This window comes from Heptranchias perlo, chromosome 30 (genome assembly GCF_035084215.1).
Source record: "Heptranchias perlo isolate sHepPer1 chromosome 30, sHepPer1.hap1, whole genome shotgun sequence".
NCBI lineage: Eukaryota > Metazoa > Chordata > Chondrichthyes > Hexanchiformes > Hexanchidae > Heptranchias > Heptranchias perlo.
The window spans coordinates 16,692,061-16,705,942 of NC_090354.1; the positions used below are offsets into that span (position 1 = coordinate 16,692,061).

The window sequence follows — 13,882 nt, forward strand, 5'->3', positions numbered from 1 at the left end:
GGCCATTTTCCCTGGTGGGATATGCAGGTGGGATAACCAAGAAGAAATAAGAAAATGCAGACACTGCACGTAGAAAAACCACAGTCCCTATAAATATATGAAAAAATATTCCCATCCTAAAAAATGGTCCTGCAGTATTAATTTTTACTACCTAAGCGCTACTATACAATTCATTATAAGTAATTAAAAATTTGTGCAATCACTTATCTTCGTGTTGCCTTTGTGGACAGGATTCTATCATATATAAATTATGGCAAACTACACAGCGCTGTTGAGGTATCATTAATCAAATAACAATTTTACTTTGGACTTTTCAGATAGTATACAAAGATCATATGTTTTCTGAAAAGACAAACTTTTTAATGGTCCTTTGCAACTTTAGAGAGAGTTTTAACTGCTTTAGAGATGTGTTATTAAGCTAACCAAGTGTTTTGGAACTCTTCAAAATGCTTTCTATTTATATGTATAAGTAGTGTTATTAGGTTCTAAAATCATAAACTTCCTCCTTTCAAAAAGTCATAGTTCAAAGATTATTCTTGTAGTTATTGCTGTTCATTAGAGTTACATGTGGTACAAAGTTCCACATGTGCATATAATAACCATTAATGAGTAGAAATTAAAAGTAATTTATAAACATAGATGGTCCATATTTTGCCTCTTAAACTGTAGTTAACAGTGAATTTTAAGGTGATGGGAAATTAAACTACATTTACTTGATCATTTAGTGTTATTTATAATCAAGATCTAACACATATTTTACTTTTACATTGTTCTATTTTTATTCTGACAAACAAGCTAACTGGCAATTCACTTTTCACACAATTTTTGCAATAATGGACACTTTACTACAAGGTAATATTGGGGCTTTATCATTAGTACAACATTTTATATTTGCGTATTTTCCTTATTTTTTCAGAACTTCGGAATTTTATTTTTGGTTTCCTTTCCAAGAAAGTCGTTGTCACGAGCCTTCAAATGAATTCCATTCGAAGTTCGGGTCTTGCTCTGTTTCAGATATATTTTGATAAATTGAGGTGTGAAATCTGTACACATGAGAAATAACATTTGGAGAGGAGCGAGGTTAGAGTTTAGATTTTTACATTCTTTTCAGATAGGGCTTACGAGGAAAATGTATCTGTTCAAATAAGTGAAAACGTAAAAAAATGCAAGCATATTATGTAGGGTAAAATGTTAAGTAGCATGTACGTTGTAACTTCATCCGGCGGACTGTAGGACCCAGTGAAAGCCACTGTAGGTTGATAATGCAGAAGGATCAAGCGATCAGCATTTTGCGATCAAAATGATGCAATCAAAGGATTAAATACTTGCAATCCATCACACGGCGTGCATTCTTTGATCTTGCATTCGGTGATTTATTCCCGGGATTTATTTTAGTCTTTTTCTCCCCCCCCCCCCCCTCTTTTGTAGATGGAGGACTATCAACGAGCCACACGATAAACCGCCTTCTTTAGGTCGACAGAATGCAACCATGAGCCTTATCCTGTAGTATTTTTAACGTGCGATCGGAAACTATGCAGCTTTGGAGAAGGGAAGCGCTGAATTAAACATGATGAAGACCGAGACATCATCATCAACGACAACAACAAGCCTAAGGAGTCCTTCTCCCCACCGCAATGCCTACGAAGCGGAGATCCAGGCTCTGCAAAACACAAATGAGAACAACCCCACGGCAAATGGAGAGGAGAAGCAAGCGGAGGATGTGGAGGGGAGAAGGCAGAACCGAGGCAAGAAATATGGATCCAACGTTCACAGGATCAAGAACATGTTTCTGCAAAAAATGGGCACCACCCCTAACGAAGCGACGGGCATCACAGCGAAAGGGAAAGAGAGGTCGGTCCGCCTGTCGTTGCCCAGAGCCAGCAGCCTGAATGAAAATGTGGACCACAGTGCCCTTTTGAAGCTTGGCACCAGCGTTTCGGAGAGAGTGAGTCGTTTTGACACCAAGACTGAAAGACCCTTTTCCAAGCTGCAGGAGACGAGGAAGATTTTTGAGAAGAATATACAGGAGAAAAACGTTTCCAATAGGATTTTGCTCAAAAAGGAGAGGGCTGGGTTTAAGGACAGCAAATTGGATGTGGTGGTTCGATTCAATGGGAGCACTGAGTCACTAGACAGCCTAGAAACAGAGGCCATTTCCCCTACAGTCAGTCAGCTAAGTGCAGTTTTTGAAAGCAGTGCCAATCAGAAAAAAGCTGCAGCCCTTGACAAAACCGCAAAGCAAGGTGTCTGCCCCCTCAATTCAAAACCAGTCTCTAAAAAATCAAAATTAGTTCTTAAAAATCAAAAAGATGCACTTAAAACAGAAAGTGGGAGTAATAGTGATGGAGACCTCTCTCTTGATCTGGCTGAGCCTGGCCAGTTCAGAAAAGAATCCGAGGAACTACAAACTGATAAATCGCTGAGTGGTTCTCCATCTAGAAGTAATTTAGCCAGTAAGTTAGCATCTCTTGTGAAACATGGGGACAGTTTGAAAGAAACGAGACCTGCATCATCTGCACAAAGGTCACAAAAAATTGAGGAGGTCAGAAAAATTAGACCAATGGAGATGGAAGACAATGTAGAGTCGGACCAGGAATCTGGACCTCCAGATGATGGAAAAGATCCAGAACTTGCTCTTAAGGACCCTGAGAATGGGTCCGGCCTCCAGCAGGGAGATGCTATTTTAGAAACTTGTGAGGCTAAATCGGTTGAGACTGAAGCACTGCTCCATGATATTAATTCAGAAAATGGAGATCTTCCCAAAGACTCTTTGGATCATTTCCAGCCCCTGTCTTTGGAATCTGGAGAGGGGATTGTGCATCAGGTAGAGGAGTCCTTGTCCTCTAAAGCAGATTCCTTTGAAGATGGAGAACAGGTTAAAAATGACCTAGATCTGTATGATCATTGCAAAAAAAATGAAGACTTTTCTGAGGCAGATATGGTGGATATTAGCGCCTTTAGTGGGGTAGGTGATGAATCTGAAGCAAGTTGTCTGGATGATGACGAGGATGATGCATTTGAACCTGAAAGTGGCTACTCAGAGATCAATGGATTATCTGATGAAGAGGAACCCATCCCACATAGAAAAATTCGCTTTAGCACAGCATCAATTAAAGTAAGTCTATATTAAAAGAACTTGACCAGTAGTTGCAAATGTCCATTAAAGACTGGAATCATGTCTTGAAATAACTTCATAAAGTTTCAGGAAAGGATAATTTTACAAATGTTATAGTTGTTATTAACATTTAATTTTAAGTATTTGGTGAATAAGAGGGAAGCTTATGATTTTTATATCCAGAATAAATATTCTCAATTGTTCTGCATCGTTGAAGTATGGAGTCATTCATAAATAATACTTATTGCATTTTCTTTGTCATTGTCTGATAATTACATCAGGATTAACCAACTTAATAATAAATTAGTGATTTTAATCAACTTTAGTGGAATACAATTTTATCTAGCCTACGAACTTTATGGACTTAAATTATTTTTATGACCCACTTGTAACTGGCTAGTATGGATTTATAGTCACTTTTTAATGATACTGCAGTCTGAATTTTATTTCACAGCAGTAGATTGACATTTTATAAACCTACCGGTAATTCTTAAAGGCTGTTAACTCCAGGCACCATGTCATCTGGAAATTACTAACTGCAGTCAGCGGTGTTTCTGAGGGTAGGTGGGATGAGCTTGACTGCATTCGCACATATCAGCTGGTACTGTTATTAAGTTAATTCCATATATTGAAAAATGAACATTAAGTTTCAAGGTAAAAATGAAGTTCATTCATATAGTAAATATACTGATTCATATCATTATGTGCAAGTACTGTATGTTTTAAGTAAGTTCATTGTTCATCTAGCACTGTAAATTTAGTCAAACTATTACCTGTGGGGATGCCATTAGCTGCAGTTAGGTATTTAATGGCTAAAGGAACCTGGAGTCAATAAACATTGGCCCAGATTTTGCTATGGCAGGGCATCTAATGGCATCTGCCATTAGTTAGACTTGCCCTTGCACGTTTAGGTTTTTAAATTTTTTGGGTGGCAAGTTGCTGAAAGTGCGAGCAGATCACATCGCAGCAAGGGAAACAGGGCATCTGGGACCTGAGTGAACAGGGCAAGCAACTGTGTATCTCCTTAACAAATCAGATTGAAGGGTTGTGAAATTAACAGCACAGGATTGAGAAGGAAGTGTAAATTAGAGAGGGCGAATTCACTGTCAAATCAGGTACAGAAAGAGAGGGAAAGAAAGATTAGATTAAAAGAGAGAGAAAAAATAGGCAAACGAAAAGTAACATTTTTAAAAAAGTTTACATTTTTAAAATCTCCAACAATTCATACCTGAAGGGATGAGACTCCACACTTAATAGTTAATTTTCAGTACCAGAGAGGTTGTTTGGCAGTAATTAACACTTATCACATCGTTAAAAGCATACTTAGACTGGAATGGACAAGACCTGACTTTCTGTGGCGAGTTTAGTTTGTATCTACCATGGAAATATAGCAACTTCACACCAATGTATTTCAGCGGTGAGGCAGACAGCACAATGCAGTTTTCGCGAAGCTAACGGCGGAACGGCGCATTTCAAACTGCAACATTTGGATATCTGCATTTAACCATGCATCTGCCCCTCGCCTGAAGTTGCTGCACCATTCGTGCATAAATAATGGCAAGCACCATTAGCCTCCCTGTTATTTTGGCAGCAAGATCTGGGTCAGTAAGTTTTTCTTTCATTATATAGGAAGTGACTTAGAAATGTAAACATTTCACAGTCACTGAGTGAAAAAATAAATTAGGTGTTTTTTTTATATATATAAAGCCCATTGGGTGGTTAGGCTTTAGAATTCATGAGCACCTCTTGTGAATTAGTTATTGTGAGATTACCTGGAATTTTTAAGTTTGTGCTCAAGATATTTTTGACTTCTAAGCAGCCAACTGAGAACGGTTGAATATTTGAACTATGGGCATTTGTCAATTTCCCCGCTTTTGTCATTCAGAATCAGTCCAGTAATTGGTCACCACAGAACTTCTTATCTGCAACAGGAAGGGGCATAATAAGACTTCCTGTGTAACAGTTCCAAGTGCAATAGAAAACGGAGTTAAATCTAACAACAGCTTTTGATAACAGTAGCCTTGTTTAGTCAGGAAGTGTACCAAATAAGCAAAGCGGTAACTTTCAGATAATGTGCAATGAATTGGAATATTGTTGACCTTTAAATCCAAAGAAGTTGTTGTTTTATCTACTTTAGCTGTACCTTTACTTTCCTTAGTGAATGTTTATGACGAGATCAAAAGATGGTTATGGTTGAGAAAGGTCAATTGGCCTACCCAAGCTTATCCATCCAGGAAGAACGTGCAGCCCCCCATCACAGCATCCAGTTGTGTCTTAAATAATCCCAGATTTATCCCGAAGTCGAATGCGCATCTGATCACTGTTTGCATTATGCAATTGCATTATAATTGTATATTTTCTGAATTCGGTGTTTGCTTTACAGTTTTAAAAAATTCCAAAAGCTTTAGAGTGAAACTTTTTGTCTGTGGTGTAATCAGTAAATAATAATGAATTGTGTAGATCTTCGTAACAAAAGGTAAAAGCTAAATATGACAATTTATAATACTTGTATTTATACAGTATGTTGTACCTCAAAGAGCGTAACAACGAATGACGTTTGAAGTGCAGTCATTGTTGTATGTAGACAGGATGTGGTGCACTAGTGAAAAAAGTGTCCTTCATTTTCAGTCAACTCATTGAGAACTACAGTAGTCATTTTGTACAACAAAAAACATTGCAAGTAGCAGCAGCAGTATTTTCATGCAATTTTAATATTCTGACATATTTTGTTGACTATGGAAAAACAAAAACAATTATCAATAAATTGAAACTGATTTGTATATTTGCTTTGCTGGTATTTAAATGTAGCTTTAAAAACAAAAACTTAACCTGTCTAACACATCCATCTTCCAGTAAACTTAATATCTGATCTAGTATTTTGAATGTCATATTCAGCCACAGTGATTATTGCAGCTTGCTCATTAAGCTAGTATTATTAGTACTTGATTGATGAAGCTTTTTCTGCTCAGTAATTAGTTCTTTCAGTAGACTATTCTGTCCTATTTTGCACTTAAGAAAAATAGCAAACAAACTAAAATTTGAATCTATGACATAAAGGCTGTCTCCCGAGGGACAGCCTGTTATCAGTGTTGTTTCATTGATGTGAGAGACCTATAATTAAGGCCAGTGATGTGCCATGGAGTGACATTCCACGTCAAATGCAGTGATTTTTATAACCCACAGTGAGGATTGTGATTTTCCCTAAAATATTGTGTTTTTCGTGATTTTAAAGAATGTAATAAAAACAACTTGTATTTATATAGCACCTTTAACATAGCAAAACATCCCAAGATGCTCCACAGGAGTGTAATTAGACCGAGCCATAGAAGGAAATATTAGGAGGAGTGATTAAAAGCTAAAGATGTAGGTTTTAAGGAGGGTCCTAAAAGAGAGCAGAGAGGCAGAGTGATTTAGGGAGGAATTCCAGAGCTTAGGGCCTGGATGGCTGAAGGCATGGCCGCCAATGGTGGGGAGAAGAGAGTGAGGAATGCAGAAGAAGCCAGAGTTGGAGGAACACCAAATTCTTGGAGGATTGTAGGGCTGGAGGAGGTTCCAGAGATATTTGAGGCGTTGGTGGATTGGGAGTCAATGTTTGTCAACGAGCAAAGGGGTGATGGGTGAGCGGGACTTGGTTCGGGCTCGGATATGGGCAGCAAAGTTTTGGATGAGCTCAAATTTATGTAGGGTGGAAAATGGGAGGCTGGCCAGGGGAGCATTAGAATAGTCGAGTCTGGAGGTAACAAAAGCAATGTTGAGGGTTTTAGTCGCAGATGGGCTGAGGCAGGGGTGGAGACGGGTGATGTTAGAGGTGGAAGTAGGTGATTGGGTGATAAGAGATTGGAAGCTCAGATCAAGGACAAATAGGATCAGTCTGATTCAGCCTGAGACAGTGATCAGGGAGGGGGATAGAATTGGTGGCAAGGGAACAGAGTTTGTGGCAGGGGCCGAAGCCAGTGACTTCGGTCTTCCCAAAATAACAGTGTTTCTGGGCAGAATTAGGAGGGAGAAAACATTGCCAGCATCTAATTTGGGGTGCTGATGCAGAGCAGGAATGTTAAGCGGGCACAAAGCTTTGCTAGATGTTGCGACTGGAAGATCAGCTCATTTCCTAGCAATGATCCTGCCTGCTGATTTTTCCACAGAGATTTCTGTTTCTCTGAATTACTTTATAGTCTACAACTTTGTCAAAGAAATTTCAGTGTTAATCTGGGCACTTCAGGTGTTTGAGCGCTCAGAAAGTCAGCTGAGAAAACTTGAAGCAGTGTCAGAGAGAGCAACTATCAGTCATGCACATGCTGTCAGGGTAGGTTGTGAATGAAGGGCTTGAAGAATGATTTTTCCAGTTTTACTTCACTAACGCACAACTTTCAGCAACATGTCCCATGACAGATGACTAGCCATATACGTAATTCATGAATGCCGCAAGGACGTGTTAATTATTCTATATATTTTGGTTGTGTTTCCATGGTACTATTTCGAAGACGAGCCGGAGGCTTCTCTGCACTGTCCTGGCCAATATTTATTCTTCAACCAACTCCACTAAAAACAGATCATCTGGTCATTATTTAATTGCTGTTTGTGGGTCCTCGCTATGTGCAAATTGGCTGCCGTGTTTCCTACATTACAACAGTCACTACACTTCAAAAGTACTTCATTGGCTGTAAAGCGCTTTGGGACGTCCTGAGGTCGTGAAAGGTGCTATATGGATACATATAGCACCTTTCTTTTTTCTTTCTCTCTTTTTTCTCTTTTCTTTTCTGTCTTTCTTCCCCTTTTAAAAAAAAATTGGTTTGTTTTATGCCACATCATAATCCATGTGGAAGTGATATAAATGTGGTGCTTGCATTAGTTAGTGAGACATATGAAGAATAAATCATCGAGCTATTCATAGTGAAGAGTAAGAGCTCCAAATTCAAATAGGTTACTGACCTGAGCCTAGAAATTACTGTTGGCGATATTAGTGGGTGTATGCTTAGTGCGGTCATATAACATTCCTCTTGTCCATTTTAACGGAGGCCTTAACCTATTTAAAAATAAACGGGTTAATACATGAATTAAAATAACTGACAGGGCACTGCGGTTCGCTATAATTTAGAAGAATCCAAGGAATGTGGATTCTTTTCTCTCATCATCAAATGAGTTTTGGTGACCAACGGTTTAAACCTGGAGATCCCTGTAATTCAAGCTGTTTTTATTCCTCTAGCTAGCTGATCTGTCATGGCATTGCTGGCAGGAACGCTGGGCTCTGCAGCACAGTCATGATGTTTGGCTGCTAAAGGTGGAGTATGTTTAATCTGGCCTATTCCTTTAAGGCCACTGCTCAAATACTCCCCACATGCGTACGTCTGTATGAATATAATATATAATACAGACCTCTCATGATGTTGCTCATGGTAAATCAGATGTTATGTTGGTGACGAGTGTTATATCATCCAATGCATAATATTTCAGTGAAGAGGCCTTTGCAGGGTTGACTGGGCTGAGATAGTTTTATCCTGATACAACGCCAATAGGTTTCTTGGGATTGCTTACAACAAGGGTGGCTTGCTAGGCCACTTCAGAGGGCATGAAGAGTCAACCATGTAGTGTGAGACTGGAGTCACATGTAGGCCAGACTGGATAGAGGTGGCAGATTCCCAGCAGTGAAGGACAGTAGTGAACCAGTTAAGTTTTTTAAGACAGTCCAGAAGCTTTCATGGTTATTTTTCTGGTACTACCAGATTTCTTGAATTCAATTTCACAACTTGCCAAGGTGAAATTTGAAATAACAACCTCTGGATTGGTAGTCCAGCACCATAACAACTAGGCTACCGTACCCTATAATTTAGCTTAATTGCTGTCATGCCACGTCAAAATTCTGGCTTTTTTTTTGCTTTTTTAATGTGTGATTGGTAAAATCAATGAAGAGTTACAGCCCTCTATCAATTAAACTATTTTCAATCGCTAGCAAAGTAACTGTTGTTTCTTTGTATATTTTTTTAAAATATGAAGTGTGATTGACAGTAAATGCTTATGGAGGTACCATTTTATTGTATTATAGCAGCTCTGCTGCAGCATTGCTCACAGTAAGCTGGATGATCTGCTGTTTTATAAGGACAGAGACGCTTTGCTGTGTAATGCACAATGTAATCTTCTGCTGGTAAAATGGACCTCTGTCCTTTTTAAGGACACAAAATTTAATTGTTAAGCAAACAAAGTCATGGGTCATATTTGTTGTTTGGTCAAGGAACTTTGCAAATTGGAATATGCTTGCCTTAAGATTGTTTTGCACCTGAAACAAAGTGTGACGTCGGTGATGTGAAGCCTGCATGTGCTAAACATTGCAGCACATCCTTGACGGGGCAGGACCTCCAGGGGAGTTGGGTTGGAAGGGGGACAGTGACTGGCTGTGGTAGGTGTCTGTGCTGCCTTGTGAAGTGGGGAAAAAAGTTTGGAAAATTTAATAAATGGGTCAGCAATTGGTTCTATTGGCTTTTTTGCCCATTTAAATCCTAAGGACCCCTCCACCTCCTACAGTAACGCAAATGATGGGAAATGCATCAGTTGATATGTTTATTCGTTGGCATAGCATTACAATATGCCCGCCTGAATATGGGAAGATCTATTGTGTGCCCTGTAACTCGGCAAGCGGGAAATCCCAAAAGTGAGCGGGGAGCTGGTGGAGTGGCTCCTGAAGAAGCTATCTCCTCCATCCATGAATTAAGGAAGGTTATCTTGTGAAAATATTCTTTCTAGTGTCATCAGTAATCAAGGTTGCAGATGTTTCTCCTGTTGGGCACAGTTTCACAGGTAATGGCATTCCTCTGGTAACCTTGAACAAGGGAGAGCCTAAACAGTGAAAGCTATTTGACTGTGGGAGAACCACAGCTGAGCCTGATCTTATCCTCGCCTAATAGCTATGTAGGCATACTTTACAATAGGTGTCACTGGATAGTGATCAGGAATAAAGGCGAATTTCTTTTTCTTTCCTAGCCTAAGGACACTGAAGAGTATTACAAAGCCCTGGGTAAGATAAGTTAACTCAGCAAAGAATAGGGATGGAACCTGGTACTCAATACAAAAGCATTCACGGTGTGCACTTACTCCAGAGCCAGAAGGTTCCCAAACTGGGGGGCTTGCCTCCCGGGGGGGCAACGAGGTTATCAAAGGGGTGCATGGAGGATGGGCTAGTTTATACTCACAAGTATGAGAGTCACCGATGCAGCCTTGTATAGTCAGAGGAGGTGCACAATGGGGCAGTCTCAGCACCGTGTGGGATGTTTGAATCCCGGCTGATTTGTAGTAGTGGACATCGGATTTATCAGAGCTGCTTGCTATTACACCAAAAGCAGCTGTGATAGGTCCAATATCGGCTTCTACAAATTGATGGGGATTCACACATCCCACCCCATAATGCACCTCCTTTGGCTACTCAAGGCTGCAGCGATAGTGTTCGTATTCACCAGGTATGCAGCATCGTTTGACAATATTATAGCAGTTTGCTTCCAGTCTAGATAGATCCTTGCCTGAATGAAGTGACAGTGCAGATTGAATTAGACTTTATAGTAGAGATATGGGGGTAAAATGCAACTTCAGTGGGGGCGCAAAATGGGGAATAGTGGATCGGCCGGCTAGTATACCCCCCATCCGTTTTTCCATTCCATTGAAGTCAATGTGTATAACGGGTGGTCTATCCGCTACCGTCCATTTGGCAGCCCCGTCAAAGTTATTTATTGTTTTATATATTTTCAGGATATGGGCATCACTGGAAAGGCCAGCATTTATTGCTCGTCCCCAGTTACCCTTTGAGAAGGTGGTGGTGAGCCGCCTTCTTAAACTGCTGCTGTCCGTGTGGTGAAGGTACTCCCGCAGTGCTGTTAAGTAGGGAGTTCCAGGATTTTGACCCAGCGACGATGAAGGAACGGTGATATACGTTCAAGTCAGGATGATGTGTGACTTGAAGGGGAACCTGGAGGTGATGGTGTTCCCATGCACCTACTGCCCTTGTCCTTCTAGCTGGTTGTGGGTTTCGGAGGTGCTGCTGAAGAAGCCTTGGCGAATTGCTGCAGTGCAGCCTGTAGATAGTACACACTGCAGCCACAGTGGGCCAGTGGTGGAGGGAGCGGCTGTTATCCCCTCTCTTACTTTAATAAGCAGGCTCAAAGAAGAGATTGTATCTCATACTTGGAGTCTTGTAGATAAGTATTTTAGTATAACATTAATTAAAATTCAGTAACAACGACGTGTGTTGCAGTTCCAAAGACTGTGAATTCTATTTGAATTTCAGGTACACTTTGACATGTGATCCATTGACAATTCATAGAATTTACAATTTTTCCATAGAAAGCAATTCTGTGCGGTGGTGGGGGAGGAGGAGTCATTTATGCATAACCTCATAAGGGAATTTATCGTGCAATTTCACCTAACTTTTTCATTTGGTGTTACCAGAATTTGGACTACTACTACTACTGTCTGATAAAGGTTGTTTCACTACTTGATTTGCTTGTTCTATTTTCCCTCCCCCACATATAGTTTTTCTTTGCCTCAGCATTTCCTTGGCAGTGTTCCCTCCCTCTCCAGGCAACTCAACCAGAATTGGCAAAACTTAACCTGAAGAATATAAGTTTTAAATGGTAACTGAGGGCTCTCTCTTGGGCTGTTAGTTAGGAGTCTCGTATTCTACTTTAAGTTTCCCCTTAGTAAAACTCAACCAGACCATTGTGGTATTGAAAGTTTTAAGTAATTCCCACATCTGTACTTGAAGAAGTGTTACTGTCCTCTAGTAGATACTGATATTTTTAAAAGAACTTAACTATATTTTGTTTTTTGCTTTCATATATATTTTGATCACTCCATCTATATTTCCTTTGTTGAATACACCTCAGGGAGATTGGCCTTTTTCTTTTCAGCTTCTGGGGGCTTGTTCTGTACTCCCACTTTATCTTCCAGCTTCCAGTTTAGACAACGTGTTAAAATGTTAGAAAAGGGTTAAAACCTGGGATGTTAACCTGCCTTTTCCTCTTTACAGATGCTGGTGTACCTGCTACGTGTTTCCAACATTCTTTGTTTTTATTATTTATATATATTTCAGGTTTCAGTGCAAAACATGGCCATTGAAATGCCACATCTGTTGTTGAGAAGTAAAAGTTGAACATATACAAGGCTGTGCTGATGCCTTGTTTTGCTGATTTGAAAGAAAGCTATTTGGATATATGAAACCATTGCAAAAGCATTGCTACTTTCCAGTTAAGCATGCATCCACCATCATAACCTGTTGACAGGTTTATTCTGAACACATTTTAAAGTGAATCTAGTAGTGTAAATTCTACTTCTTTAATATGATCTACACCATGCAAGTTAATTTTTTGTCAATTTCAAATTAATTGATCATTGGAGTTTTGTCTGAATTAACTGTACTAATTTCCTATTCTTTGACTCATTTTATGGAAAAGAGTCAGAATGTCTAGTTGCTGATGTGAGGGTTTCTCACAGTGGAGAAAATAATGCACTCATTCAGCATACCTGGTTTAGATTTAAATGAAAAGTCTTACTGGATGAGCAGCTATCAGAATTGTATGATAACAGCATTGTCCCAAAATAATTCCACACTTTTTTAACCTTTCTCAATAAAGGATACATTTTGGTGAGGAATTTAAGGCAGACAGATGAGGTAATGAAATGTCCTCAAGAATCAACCAATAATGTTCTAACATTTTGCAACAAATGTATTTCACTTAAAGGATGCACCAATGGGAAGATTCCCTCTTTAAGATGTGACTGTTGTATAATGTTTATTTGGATGAAATATTAGGACAGTTACCTTTTTAAGTGACTAGAAAATAGCACCTAATCTTTGTCAGACTAGATTGTAGTATCTTCTTTCACTTCATTGCCATTGAACGCTGACTCATATCCCAACTCTTTATACTTTCACCAGTCTGCCAGTTGATTCCCTCTTTGTGCTGTGTCTCGTTGCTCACCATCTTCTGCCTCCATTACCCCTACCTAAAACTGCCATTAAGTATGATAGAACAGGAGTTTGTTACATCTAATCAAATAGTTAATTAAAATATCATTAATATGAATTCTTTTTTCTCAATCAATATTGTGTACATTTACATACTTTGAACTCTAGTTGCCTTTGTTATTCATGTGCAAGTATCGGAGGATGATTATTACCTACTGTGCATTTTATTGATAAATATTTAATCCATATGTGTCTATAAATGCTAAAGATAAATTGACATTCACATTAAACTCTTTAAAAACTGTAATTTCTGTATTGGCAATTTCTTAAATTAAATTATCCAGCATCAACACAAATGATTTGGTCCATATCATTAAAAAAGGTTCTTAACATAATCTTGAACTGCAAAATTGAACTGCAGTGCATACTGATTAAAAGGTTACATATTGATATAAGTGAGATCACAATGGTGATGCTTAGTAAATAAATAAATATTATATAATTATCAAATAGTGATGCATCAAGTTTATCATTGGAAAGACAATTCCATTTTATAATTTTCATATGATCATCAGCATTCATATTCAATGTGCACAACACACGTATTTTTTATGTCAGTAATACTAAAATAATAATCTGTTGAAAAATGAAGTAAACAATCCTTGAAGCTGTAAGATTTTAAAATAATAAAAATCCAATTATGTTTTAAGCCTCTCAGAAATGAATAAAAGAGAGCCTACCTTTATACCGAGTACAAGAATAAATCCGTTTATTGAATAGCAGCAGTGTTTACGTATTAAGGAATTTCCTTTCAGCAGTTA

The 13,882-nt window shown here is 38.8% G+C and overlaps 1 protein-coding gene across 3 annotated transcripts in view; it reads left to right on the forward strand.

Moving 5' to 3' along the window:
* Positions 1-13,882, forward strand: part of LOC137299956 (neurabin-2-like) — a 199,498-nt gene that overhangs the window by 7,685 nt on the left and 177,931 nt on the right. For 2 of the 3 annotated variants that reach the window (XM_067968986.1, XM_067968985.1), the window contains exon 2: positions 1,429-3,115. In XM_067968986.1, the coding sequence (XP_067825087.1) occupies positions 1,568-3,115 (1,548 nt within the window). In that variant the 5' untranslated portion in view covers positions 1,429-1,567. Of the gene's footprint in view, positions 1-1,243; positions 3,116-13,882 lie in introns of those variants that run through there. The other variant, XM_067968984.1, reaches the window with a different exon arrangement.